Source organism: Triplophysa rosa, linkage group LG12 (genome assembly GCF_024868665.1).
Source record: "Triplophysa rosa linkage group LG12, Trosa_1v2, whole genome shotgun sequence".
NCBI lineage: Eukaryota > Metazoa > Chordata > Actinopteri > Cypriniformes > Nemacheilidae > Triplophysa > Triplophysa rosa.
Window position 1 is genome coordinate 4,461,827 of NC_079901.1, and position 13,983 is coordinate 4,475,809.

At 37.6% G+C, this 13,983-nt stretch overlaps 3 protein-coding genes across 4 annotated transcripts in view; 1 reads left to right on the forward strand and 2 right to left on the reverse strand.

The window, feature by feature from the left end:
• Nucleotides 1–2,818: 2,818 nt before the first annotated feature.
• On the reverse strand, nucleotides 2,819–4,060 carry LOC130562519 (HMG domain-containing protein 3-like). Its single transcript, XM_057347587.1, has 3 exons — nucleotides 3,987–4,060; nucleotides 3,168–3,800; nucleotides 2,819–3,066 (listed from the first exon to the last, which is right to left on the reverse strand). The coding sequence occupies exons 1-3, from the start codon at nucleotides 4,039–4,041 to the stop codon at nucleotides 3,011–3,013; spliced, it is 744 nt and encodes a 247-aa protein (XP_057203570.1). The 5' UTR covers nucleotides 4,042–4,060; the 3' UTR covers nucleotides 2,819–3,010.
• A 12-nt stretch (nucleotides 4,061–4,072) lies between these two features.
• On the reverse strand, nucleotides 4,073–11,235 carry LOC130562517 (uncharacterized). Its single transcript, XM_057347586.1, is given in 17 exon segments — nucleotides 4,073–4,109; nucleotides 4,307–4,367; nucleotides 4,611–4,695; nucleotides 4,883–4,971; nucleotides 5,222–5,287; nucleotides 5,384–5,467; nucleotides 5,563–5,610; nucleotides 6,302–6,348; nucleotides 6,450–7,097; nucleotides 7,293–7,434; nucleotides 7,515–7,708; nucleotides 7,896–8,000; nucleotides 8,080–8,284; nucleotides 8,355–8,494; nucleotides 8,684–10,264; nucleotides 10,653–10,822; nucleotides 11,099–11,235. Coding segments are annotated over 14 exon segments (3,387 nt in total). The 5' UTR covers nucleotides 10,678–10,822; nucleotides 11,099–11,235; the 3' UTR covers nucleotides 4,073–4,109; nucleotides 4,307–4,367; nucleotides 4,611–4,682.
• Nucleotides 11,236–11,334: 99 nt separating this feature from the next.
• kiaa1549lb (KIAA1549-like b) overlaps nucleotides 11,335–13,983 on the forward strand; it is a 46,563-nt gene continuing 43,914 nt past the window's right edge. For both annotated transcript variants that reach the window (XM_057347584.1, XM_057347585.1), the window contains exon 1: nucleotides 11,335–11,501. In XM_057347584.1, coding sequence (XP_057203567.1) covers nucleotides 11,465–11,501 — 37 coding nt within the window. In that variant the 5' untranslated portion in view covers nucleotides 11,335–11,464. The remainder of the gene's footprint in view (nucleotides 11,502–13,983) is intronic.

The following is a 13,983-nucleotide window of genomic DNA, read 5'->3' on the forward strand; positions in this document are numbered from 1 at the left end:
AAACTCTGAACCAGACCAGCTGCGCGGAGTGACAGAATTTCAAAAATGTCCACCCTTCGACAGTGAAATGGCATTGGCTCTCGTGTGTCTTGTGACTAGTTGCATCATTACGTTAGCTACGTTTTGAAATGGCATTGGCTGACCCACTCCAATTCAAGTGGTACTCGCTGCAGAGCCAAGGGGTGGAGCAAAGCTCCAGCTCCCCCTCGCTGGACCTAGTGGGCGGAGCTTGAGCTATCCACGCGCAGATACAGTCCGAACTCGTACAGTTTGTTCCGTACTGCAAGAAAAGTGTACATTAAAGATAAACTGAACTTTGAGACATGTATAAAATCTTTCCATAGACTTATATCGTTGTCTCGACATAAATGCTAATATTTGTTGTTATTTTTGAATTCCTAACATTTGTCATGATTTTTTTTTTTTAGCGAAACGGCATTACGTGAACACATAAGCTAATAAAAATATTTAATGCCCAAACTATGTATGTATTTCTAACTGTTGAAACTTAATCCATCTCAGAAAAGGAAATGTTATAATATTTTCTTCTTATTATGAATCCTTTCGTTGTTTTGCTTCATTTCTAATTAGTTTTTGATAAAAGCTTCTACTTTATGATGTAAATTACTACATATAGTAGGCAATGTGAAAGCTTACTATCTGTGCACTCTTTCCTTCTTTTTTCCATCGCATTAACGTGTGGTTTAGATGTGAATTCAAATAATCTGATTCATTCGTGTAGTAAACTTCGGACCCTAACTGTCCATTGTTCTTTATTCTTATATTTACAAGCTTTTTGGAGTACGTGCATTCATATATAATAATTTAAATGGAATTATATAACTGTAATAGAGGATAGACTCAGCCTTCACGTGGTAGGCTATGTATTATGCCATTTCAATATGTAACCAGTCTAAAAGTAGTATGAAACCAGCCATGTGATTTGCCATTTAATAGGATGAACATGTTAACACATGAGCTCTGAGACTAGTAAGGCATCCAATCCACTGACATTTGTGAGTTGTGTCATTTTATAGTCACATATTCCACTGTCCTACAGGTGTTGCTGGATTTATTTGTTTCTATTAACCTTACCTTACTTAGCAAAATGTGCATCTAACATAAAATAAATATTTAATGTACATAAAATATAATAAATATACTATAATAAAAAATATAAATATATTTCAAGAACACAACACTTATTTTCACACAGAATTTTAATGTTATTTTACAAAAACAAAACCCAAACGATATTTACATACATAATATTTACAACATCCCACAATATTTACAAGTCAGGGTTGAAGAAACAAGACACACGGATATTTCTTTGGTCTCGTATTTCCTGTAAGAAAAATTCCATGTCCTCTAGTTTTTGAAACGTGAATAAGAAAGGAGCCCGGATTTCTTCTTCGTCCATGTCACCTTCATACAATGTATTAATAAATAAGTCACACATTGTGATAGCCAGCAAGGCATCATCCTCCTTCATTTTTAAAATCTTTGGGAGTTCAATCTTCCCAGCAAAGTGGCGTTGGTTCTCCTCCACCCACTCACAGGCCAGCTGAATATTTCTCATGACCGCTGAGTCCTTTGTGCAATATAAGAAATTCCAATGATAATGTAATTAATCAAATGCTGCTCATAAACACTTAAACAAGAAAGGTAAATACAGAAACAAAACAATAGACAAGCAATACATAAACATTTCCTCTACATACAGAGAATTTTGGTGTTGGGGTAATCTCAATGACATCCGCCTCAGGTGGAGTGACTTCCATGTCATCTGGATTTGGACGTTTTTCTTGGGCAACTGGCTGTGGGATTTCACTGTGGAAAATGACAAACATTACAATGTTTTAGGTGTGCATTTTTTATTTTTATATACTGCCTGCATACTAGAACTGCACATTATGGAGGATTTAATCAAAAGTATAGTTATCAATATCATATACCTTGTTAAAGGAAAAGCCTGCAACAACCGATAGCACCACCACTTCCTGATTGTAGGTATGTCAGACTGATAAAAGAAAGCAATCTTAATCATTTTTTATTCTTTTAAAAGTGTTCTCATAATCATTTTTGTATATAACCATAAATTGATGCAAACTTACTGCGGCGAAATCAAATGGCTTTGAGAGGGTAACATAGAGTGCATACTGAAATACAAAACAAAATCTATATTAACAAATGCAATGTTTAGCACACACACAACTGTACAGCAACTATAAGACCACTTACCACCAACATGAATACCCCACAATCACTTCCTCCCAGCTGAAGTGGTTCACCCTGTTAATTATAGTTGAATTAAACCATATATTATATACAGAATATAAATGTCAAGTCCAGTGATTGTTTTTTTATATTTTAGTCAAGACTGTTTGTTTATGGTTTTGTTGAAAAATACAATAAATTCACCCTCAGTGGGTTATTTGTGACAACTGTGTACTGTATTCTTTAAGTTATAAAACTATACCTCAAAATCTGTCAGTGCAGACATGTTCCAATGGCCGGGAGAAACGTGATCTGCCAATTGTCTGAAGTAATACAACAAAACGGATGATATATTATACAATAATATGTCTTCATGGGCAATCAAATATAAATAAAGACATAACTTATCATATTGCAATAAAAATGTTCGGGCTCAAAGAAGTACTACTGACTTGTGAAGCTGCAAGTGCAGCTATGAGCTGAAAGCACTGATTAGCAATCTGGTATAAAAGATATTAAAACAAGTTGAACTTGGTCAGATGGGCAATCATAGTCTGAAGAGAATATCCATATTTGTAAACAATTTTGTATAGTCTTAATAAAGCTTGTTTACAGCTATATACATTTTAAAACAGTAGTGTACAATTACAAGTAAAAGAAACAATTTCTTGACCGAATCTCCTTGTGTGAAAAGAGGAGCAGTGGAAAACATAAATTGATCAAGAAATATGTCCTAACACAAAGCAGATCCATACTGTTAAATTCATGGCTATTATTTTTAAGTTTTGTGTCACTCACCAGATTGTGTTGTTTCATCTGTTTCAGTAGCTATCTGTGCAGCTGTGCCTTTAGTAAAAGAAAACAAAAACAGTCAAGAGTATAATATAACAATGCAAATGTCCATTCAATGTTGAACAAATGACAAAATTAAAATATTAATATTTTACCAATTACTATCTGCCCATTGTGATCCAACTGCAGTTGAACATCTCTGCCCACTACTTTCTGGATGCTGGTTTTAGTTTTGTTATTGCATTTTGTGTTGTAGTGGTGCAGCATGTTCCGCATCATGAAGATGTGCTCAGAAGGTGTGAGGGTATTCAAAAAATAGTTGTTCTTTCTCATGTCTGAAAATAGTTGCTCGGCGCACTGGCTGTTAACCCAGCCAGCCAGTTCTGGAACAAGTGCAATCCTTCTAAGGGCATCTTTAGCATCCTTTGTATTCCGCTCATGGAAACCGTCGTACAGGGTGTAGTGGTCAGATGACCCAGTGATTGGGTGGCCTGTTTTCTTAGTTTTAAGCCATGGTAAACTGACCTTTAGCCTTCCCTCGGCAGCCAATTGTAGATTGTCTGCAGTTGCTTCAGCCAGCCGCCCCTCATGTGGACTAAATGGCAAATTTTCAGGCTCCCTCAAGTTAGTGTGTGTTGCCAATCCCCTTGCAAAGTCATATATGGCAATGTTTGGGAAGTGCTTCCAGCTAAGCAACATGTCAGCATAGTCTCTGGGACTCTCTGCTCTTAAATTACATGTTATTGAGTAGACCACTCCACAGGGGCACATAACAACTGCCCAGCCACCTATAGAAAATACAGACGAACCCATGCATTATTCTGTAGGCCTGTGGTAACTTGTACTGTATGTCTGTCTTTAAAAGTGAAATATCTTGAGCTTCAAACATTACATTCTCCTGGCAGAAGGACTTTTATCACTTTACAGTAAACAGACACAACAGATCCAACCGTTTAGTGAAAGATGTATCTTACCTGAAGCTCCCCAGACTTTCTCAAAGATCTTGTCGTAAGATGACCTATTCTTCATTTCTTCCCGCAATCTTAGGATAAGGTCCANACCCCACAATCACTTCCTCCCAGCTGAAGTGGTGCACCCTGTTAATTATAGTTGAATTAAACCATATATTATATACAGAATATAAATGTCAAGTCCAGTGATTGGTTTTTTTATATCTTAGTCAAGTCTGTTTGTTTATGGTTTTGTTGAAGAATACAATAAATTTACTAGATTCACCCTCAGTGGGTTATTTGTGACAACTGTGTACTGTATTCTTTAAGTTATAAAACTGTACCTCAAAATCTGTCAGTGCAGACATGTTCCAATGGCCGGGAGAAACGTGATTTGCCAATTGTCTGAAGTAATACAACAAAACAAATGATATATTATACAATAATATGTCTTCATGGGCAATCAAATATAAATAAAGACATAACTTATCATATTGCAATAAAAATGTTCGGGCTCAAAGAAGAACTACCCCTCCTTATGTTAGAGCCAGTGGATGGATTTACTATAACTGAATTCTAAGTATACAATGCTGGAAATAATAGCTGGCTAAAACAAAAAAAGTATGATCTCAAACAGATCGGCCATACATTTCATACTGTGTGACACAGTTCAGTTCATGAAGTCACAGTTCAGTTCATGATGTCGAAAGTATTATTCTGTCACTCCTCACACCTGTAAAAAATAAAATTTTGTAGCCAGTTCATTTAAAATTAAATAAAGATTATCACAGGATAAAACAAGCTGGTTAACATAAGAACACAGACATTCGTTTGTGTTAGTATAAACTCAAAACACATGCATGTTATTAGTATGACTGCAGATCATTAGAACTAGAAATGTGCAATCCTCAAAGGAAAACCTGAAAATATGAATGTAGCTCCCTTGTCCAAAGTAATTGGGGTTCATCGAATCAAAAAAGAAAATCTCCCTTGACTTTAGCTTGAGGATCTATAAAAGGACATGACATTAGAAATTAGTAATGCACTTCAGTGTATCCTTCATAGGAACTGGACCAACAGAGAGCCCACAAAGCACACCTGTGCAGTTATGGACTTAACAATCAAAAGTACAAGTACAATATTCATAAGCAGGTCTAATGGAAAACCAAAAAACTATAAGAAAAAGATAACTTTAAAATATACTTGCATGACACCTCAATTCTAAACACTACATTAACATATGGAAACATGTAACTTACGCATAGAATCCAGTGCCCTGACTCCCATGAAGGAAGTAAAATAAAATCCTTGGTTGCAGCATCATCCTGTGTACCACAGTAATGATCATTATTTTCCTGTTTATGATTGTTTATTTCCTGGACCAACAATTCACATAACCACATATTTTAAAGTATACTAACAGGTATAGCTGCCCTAGGATCATTGTCATATGGAGGCAACCATGTCAGCACCACATAACTGTTGACAGCAAACACATCTTTGCCCTAAAAAGATAGAAATATATAGTGCAGTTTGTGGCATTAAACATTTATCATAACCTTTGAGTTACTAAATCGAACAGAAACTAATAATAACTGACCTGTGAAGCTGCAAGTGCAGCTATGAGCTGAAAGCACTGATTAGCAATCTGGTTAAAAAGATATTAAAACAAGTTGTTTTAACATCAATCCTATGTCAACAGCAATATGATGCCTGGAAATGGACATTTACCATTGCCTCCAACTCATCAAAGGCCAAAGACCAAAAGTCACTTCTCTTTAATGTTTGGGTTGGGCTCAGCTGAAGTAAATGCTCATTTGGATCTTTGGCTTTATCCAAGACATAAGCCAGCTGGAAATGGGAAAAACACATGGTTATATTTGGAACGCATTAAAACATGTACAGTATCATGTCACAAACAAGAACAGTAAACCAGATAAAATATTTATGGCAATCACTGCCAATATGAATACACCACCAAATTCTGTTGTGCTGGTAGATAGTCAACATCCCATATCCTCCTGCTTGCTTGCTCATCTGTCTGGCTTGTTGTTAAACCTAGAACTTGGTCAGATGGGCAAGCAAAGTCTGAAGAGAAGATCCACATTTGTAAACAATTTTTTATAGTCTTAATAAAGCTTGTTTATAGCTATATACATTTTAAAACAGTAGTGTACAATTACAAGTAAAATAAACAATTTCTTGACCGAATCTCCTTGTGTGAAAAGAGGAGCAGTGTAAAACATAAATTGATCAAGAAATATGTCCTAACATAAAGCAGATCCATACTGTTAAATTCATGGCTATTATTTTTAAGTTTTAAGTTTTGTGTCACTCACAGATTGTGTTGTTTCATCTCTTTCAGTAGCTATCTGTGCAGCTGTGCCTTTAGTAAAAGAAAACAAAAACAGTAAAGAGTATAATATAACAATGCAAATGTCCATTCAATGTTGAACAAATGACAAAATTAAAATATGAATAATTTACCAACTACTATCTGCCCATTGTGATCCAACTGCAGTTGAACATCTTTGCCCACTACTTTCTGGATGCTGGTTTTAGTTTTGTTATTGCATTTTGTGTTGTAGTGGTGCAGTATGTTCCGCATCATGAAGATGTGCTCAGAAGGTGTGAGGGTATTCAAAAAATAGTTGTTCTTTCTCATGTCTGAAAATAGTTGCTCGGCGCACTGGCTGTTAACCCAGCCAGCCAGTTCTGGAACAAGTGCAATCCTTCTAAGGGCATCTTTAGCATCCTTTGTATTCCGCTCATGGAAAACGTCGTACAGGGTGTAGTGGTCAGATGACCCAGTGATTGGGTGGCCGTTTGCATCTGTTTCTGTTTTCTTAGTTTTAAGCTATGGTAAACTGACCTTTAGCCTTCCCTCGGCAGCCAATTGTAGATTGTCTGCAGTTGCTTCAGCCAGCCGCCCCTCATGTGGACTAAATGGCAAATTTTCAGGCTCCCTCAAGTTAGTGTGTGTTGCCAATCCCCTTGCAAAGTCATATATGGCAATGTTTGGGAAGTGCTTCCAGCTAAGCAACATGTCAGCATAGTCTCTGGGACTCTCTGCTCTTAAATTAAATTTTATTGAGTAGACCACTCGACAGGGGCACATAACAACTGCCCAGCCACCTATAGAAAATACAGACGAACCCATGCATTATTCTGTAGGCCTGTGGTAACTTGTACTGTATGTCTGTCTTTAAAAGTGAAATATCTTGAGCTTCAAACATTACATTCTCCTGGCAGAAGGACTTTTATCACTTTACAGTAAACAGACACAACCAATCTGATTAGTAAAACTGTTTAGTAAAAGATGTATCTTACCTGAAGCTCCCCAGACTTTCTCAAAGATCTTGTCGTAAGATGACCTATTCTTCATTTCTTCCCGCAATCTTAGGATAAGGTCCATTTTTGAGCCTTTTGAGTCCAGGCCACATTGCTTGCACAGCTTTCGAACCATGTCCACCTATTATTTTATCATGAAATAATTTAGCTTCAAACAGAATTCAAGCGGGTGAATTAATCATTAGTGTAACTGGTCATTACCCTGAGATTAATTAGTGCATCTTGGAGCCTCTCCTCTGTCATTTGGAGATCAGCCATTTCAGTAGCCTGCCTTGGTGCATGACACTTTTCATGTTCTGTGTTTAACACAGTGTCCCCCTTTCTAGTTTTTGGTCCAATCCAAGGAGCCCAGTAATTATAACTTGGAACAACCACAAAAGGGTTCTTTCGACCACCTGGACATAAAACATGTTAGTAACTAAGTCCCTTGTGTGAACGTACACATACAATTAACAATGTTGCCATAGTGAACAGTGTGATTAAGACGAAACAGTACTAGTAACATGAAAAGCATCGCAATACTATCACTGCAGTCTTGTGGGGAACAGACAAGCCTTATACTTTGAGTAAAGAGACACCAACTTGTTAGTAAGCCACTGCAAATGATTTCAGATGTCACAGAGTCCCAAAATCGTCTGATATCGACAGTGCCATCAAAGTGTGCTGGTACAGCCTCCATTTCACTTACTGTAAATTTAAGCATGGTATTAAAAAGATATTGTCATTTTTCTTTTATTCATTACAGGCTGTTTGTTCTGTTACTTACCAGGCATATTGAATACACCCTTTCTGTGAAGGTCCATGACCACTACTGGTGGATGTTATCCACATTTGAAACAAATATATGAGTAGTTGTGTTAGGTCAGGGCTTCAAAGTGCATGTAGGCATGGAGTATTGTGGCTTTTTTAGGGAAGGTCTTATTTTCGGTCTGCTCAAGGACTTCAATTGCTCGGCTTACAGAATGGTGAGTCTAAGAAAGTATAAGACAGAGTAAGGCACACAGAAAATAAGAACAGATTTTTTTTAATTGTGTTTCCTACCTGAAGTGATGTACTTAGTATGATACACAAATGAAGGGTGATGAGAATGTGGTCATTGAAATTGTGAATTCCATCACTCCATTCTTGATATCTGTACATCAGCCCACAGTCAGGACATGCCCTGCAGTATGTAGAAAAGCCTAAAAAACAAAATGGAAGGAAAAAGTTGAGAAATGATAAATAACAAATAAATATTGAGTGCTATCAATCCTAATCTTATTATTAATCTAGCAAATTCACTGTGCGCTTTTACTTTTACTTTGTTTTTAGCATTAGTTACATTTCTGTGGCTAAGATCATTTGGATGATATATTTTTGAGATGTCTTACCATCTACAACACCAGTATATGTGACAAGTTTGGCATTTGCTGTTATGAGCATTGGCTCACTAAGATGCCCGGCACACTCCACACATGAAGTTTCTTTTGGCATCAATTGTCTTGGAAGATCTTGCAAAGATCTGGAGCCAGTGACCAAATGCTGGGGTAGCTGGGCAGGAAGACCTTTTTTTTGCATTAAATAGTGAACCATCCTTCGAAGGCCTGCGTCATCAGGAGGATATGCTTGTCCCGCATCTTCACCTGGCTTTGCTTTGCATACAGATTCTTGTGTGTCTTGATGACTTACCGCTGAATCTGGCCTGACATCACTCTCTGCAGTCATGAACAGTTGTCGGTCAGTTTTAAAAAGATGCCATTTTGCGATTGCTTTATGGAGACATGACTGTCGTGCTTTGGCACATGGACAGTGCCAAGACTTCTTTTTTGAATCATATGCTGCTATTACTCTCCCAAGTCTGCTGTGGTATGATACTTTTGGCTCATATATAGAAATTAACTTTTTGGATGCAGGCCCTCCCACAGTCACCTCAACAGAAAGTGGAACACCTGCATCAGTTGCTGCTTTTTGTTGGTTTAAGCAGCTCTGCTTCCTTGCTTCCCCAAATAGCCTAGAAGCAACCATTTCTGACAGCACCTCTACCTCTAAAATGATGGGTGTGGTGTCCGAGCGGGGACAGAAGAGCAACGATCTGAGATGAATGCACTCATAAGGAACAATTCCACTCCTCACTGCAAATTCAGCATTTGCGTTGCATTCATCCAATTCACAGATTATTTTTTGGCTTGCACCCCACGTTTGTTTTTGAACATGTATAGGAGAACATGGCTTAAAGAATGATTTATCAACAGCAAAGATGCCATTTTTGGCATCAATGCATTGACATGATAGGTGCCGTTTTGGTGTAATTTCAATTACCCTTTGCCTGTGTTTTCGGTTAATATGAACCTGCAAGTTCCTTTGATTTATTGAAATGCCACAGTGTGTACAAGTCACCCTGACTTGTTGCCGGGCACGTAATCTTTGTGATGCTGGTGGGGTTGGTACTGTTGATGCTGCTTCTGATGCTTGGGATGGTGGTGGTACCGGTGATGGTTGTGCTGCTGTTGAAGCTGGAGATAGTGGTGGTACTAGTGATGCTGGCAGTAGTGGTAGTGCTGCTGATGCTTGGGATGGTGGGGGTACTGGAGATGCTACGGATGGCGGTGCTGCTGTTGAAGCTGGAGATGGTGGTGGTACTGCTGATACTGGCAATAGTGGTGGTGCTGCTGATGCTTGGGATGGTGGTGGTACTGGAGATGCTGGTGCTGCTGTTGAAGCTGGGGATGGTGGTGGTACTGCTGATACTAGCAATGGTGGTGCTGTTAATGCTGGGGATGGAGGAGGTGCTGCTGATGCTAGGGATGGTGGTGGTTCTGCTGTTGGCAATGGACGCTGTCTGGATGTCATACTTCTACAGGTTTTAAGATGTTTAATAAAACCATCCCTTCTGATCACAATTGAATTGCAGTAGCAGCAGTGAAAGTGTGGTGTTGGTCTGCAGTTTAGTCCACACTTGATGATGATAAAATCTAAAATTTAGAAAGAATACATTAGCACAATTGTTTTGTTTACAACTTGATATACTGTATATTGATTGATTATATAGTGCATTGCCTAGGAATAGGGTTTTGGTGAAATGCCTTGCTCAAGAGCACAACAAAATCTAAAAGAGCCTCAAGAGTATTTATTTATATAATTATTCAATAATTTTACAATGATTTAAACTAATATAATATAATGTGTATGTGTAAAGTCTATAACAACACTGTATTGCAGAAGTACTTGAACAACTGATATTCCGACTTTTCAAATGTTTCATCTTAAATAAACAATATGTTTTTAGTTCCAGAGTGAATGACTATGAGAAGCTATGATATACTTTTTGACACAGTATAATTAAATCATGCACACACATACCTTCTTGTTGAACTGCATTTACCATATGATTATTTACATGATTTTGTAGCTCGTGTAAATGGTTAAAAGCCGATTTACAGTAGGCACAATGGTATTTTGTGCAACACACTTTGCATCTATCAGTAAGATAGCAGGGGGTCCTGTCCTCCCGCAAGTATTGTAGGATGCATCTGCGCATGTTAAACAAACATAAATACAATTTATAAGTCAAATCTATGATTCGAAATACATGAACCTTACACATGCTAAAACGTAGCATGGGGGATGGGAGTAGATGCTACCACTAAATGAGTCATCACTTGTCGAAAGCGGACTTACGATCAATATGTCAGGATTTGAAAATAACAACAACATTAGAATTCATGTAGATACAGAAATGTATGTCTATGAAAAGATTGTACACATGTCTCAAAGTTTAGTTTATCTTAAATGTACACTTTTCTTACCGTGCGATACAAACTTTACGAGTTCTGACGACTATCTGCGCGTGGATAGCTCAAGCTCCGCCCACTAGATCCAGCGAGGGGGAGCTGGAGCTTTGCTCCACCCCTTGGCTCTGCAGCGAGCACCTTCTCTTTTGTAGTCCGCTATCACGTGACTCAGCAGCGCCAAGCGCAAGCACGCAGACGCCATAAGTGTCCTGCCTTAGCCGATCGCGCTTTGAAAACATTAGTGCCCTTCTCCACAACGTATCTTTGCGAGAGTGGGTTTTCAGCACTTGCCCACATCAAGAACAAATATCGACACAGACTCTGCAAAGAGAATGATTTGAGACTCAGACTTTCTCCGATACAACCAAACATCACAGAGTTATGCAAGTCATTTCAAGCACATCCATCTCATTAAACAGTGAGTAATTTATTTATATATGAGTCATATATCATTTATTGTTTGATAAAAGAAAATTACATGTATTTAGAATGCAAATAAAAAATGTTTGAGACCACGATTGTGACTAAGAAAGGGGGTACGCAGAATGATGTTAAATCCCGGGGGGGGGGTATGCCATTGTAAAAAGCAAGGTTTCATAAAATAAAGTAAATAAAATGATATTTAGGCTATGTAATGCGGTCAGCCGTTATAAATCGGGGTATTTTATAAAGGTTTAGAACTCGGCTCAGCCAATCAGAATCAAGGACCAGAACTGACCGTTTTATAAAATGGATGTTAATGCGTTTTATTGTCTTTTGTTGCGTCGCATTGCGCCGCGTCCCGTGTATAGACAAGGTGTAAATTTGCTACTGTAGTAAAAATGATCATTTACATAGAATCTGTGAAATATATATTTTAAAGAGATAAAAACTGCTTGCTCATAGACTTACACAGGCTGCCTACTGCACAGAGAAGGAGCAAGATGAAGGTCATTGAACACCAGGGACATTTTTTACTTCAGTTCTGTCAAACCCCAGATCAGAAACAGCTCACTTCATGCCAGAATCAGATTGAGTCAGTTTTAAAAATAAATCACAGCAGAGAGTTACATCATCTCACATACTTCAGTGTCTCTTCGTTCTGTAAAATATATGAGAACCAATGTGGATTGTGGAAATTAGTATGTTTAAGTATATTATTATGCCAGAAATGAATATGTTATGCTTCGTTCACACCGCCAGCGACAGAGCGACATGATCTAATTTAATGATATCTTAGCGACATCTGGCAACACGAGCGACAGTGATCATTGGCGACTAGAAGTGAGCGTGTCTAGCGATGCGACAACGTTGAGAATTGCTAAATTTTATTCAAATGATGAGTGACTTTCGGGAGCAACTACCAATTGGGAGTAAAACAGAGGATGTTCAAGTCATCTGTCTCCTGTCAGTTACTGCAGTGTTTCTTACACTGTTACTGTTCAACACAGTCTCACGGGAATTCCTGACATTGTCATGAACTGTAATCTATTAATTCGTGTTTACTGACTTTTTTCGTGTCACACAGCACGACTTTCAATATAAAGTATTTTAAAATGCGGTAACTTGCAATTTAGTTTATATATATATTAACGCTATCTGATGGGAATTCATACCTGTTTTACAAGGTGGCTCATTCGTGTGAATTCCTATTTCCTACAATAGTTTTTCTATGTTTTCCTGTGGCTCAGTGGTTAGAGCATGGCGTTAACAACACCAAGGTCATGCGTTCAATCCTAGGGATTGCACATAGTTAGAAACAAAATGTAAATTATAATGCAATGTAATTTGCTTTGGATAAAAGCGTCTGCCAATTGCACAAAATGTAAATGTTTTGACTTTTCCCCTGTGACGTTAGGTTTAGGGGCGGGGTTAGCCACAGTTAGCCACATCCTAAAATATGTACGACTTCTGATATAAGGTTATAAATATAGAAATGTAAATACACACACAGTCTGTGTATTGAAAGTCGTGCTGAGTGACATTAAAAAAAGGTTGTGCTGAAAAATGGGGATATTCGTGTCCATGAACACGCATTAATAGATTCAAAATTTTGTGTGTATGCCACGAACTGCCGTGAGACTGGGTTGTACTGTTACACCTTATCTACACTGGATGCGGCGCGATATGACACGACAAAACACAATAGAACCCATTATAGTTTCAAATTTTGTCCATACTGGACGCGATGCTCGCATCTACTGTAGACAGGGTGTTACTAGGGCAAACAAACCTGGGAATGCCTTTTCACATCAAACACGAAGTATCACTTCCCTCGCTCTATATTACTCACAGGATTATTTGTTTTCACATCACTCGCGCAAATAAAACCTCACAGGACAGGGAATGTCTTCGCGCATCCGGACATACATACATAGTTGTCAATAAGCTCAAATATGCCGCTCAAGTTGACATTTTTCAACTTCCACGGAAGACGCGATTGAAACGAACATCGCAAATGACTGTGTTGAAATAGTAAATGCAGCATTAGCCACTGAAATGACATTAAACTTTAAAAACTCATCTACAATATTTTTACATTATTGTAATCAGATGCTTCGACAGTGATAATAATAATAATAATAATTCATTTTACTTATAACGCACTTTATATCAACAAGAATAAAAAAATGCTAAAAATAGTGATGCTATTGTTAGTGATTCCATGATAACTGTGCAGTGAAAATCTGATATACTGTAAGTCCATATGTGTAAGTTTTGAAGTATATTTTGAAGTATTGTGTTTCATTTTCATCTGTTATCATCTTCATTACAATCTTCTTCATTAATATCAGCAATAATAATATCAATGTAAATACTTTTTGTGTCATCTCATCAACACTCTTTCCATCGTTCTCTTTCATATTTTTTTACCATCAGTATTATTGTAAATAATATCTTTATATACTTTATAATTGTGG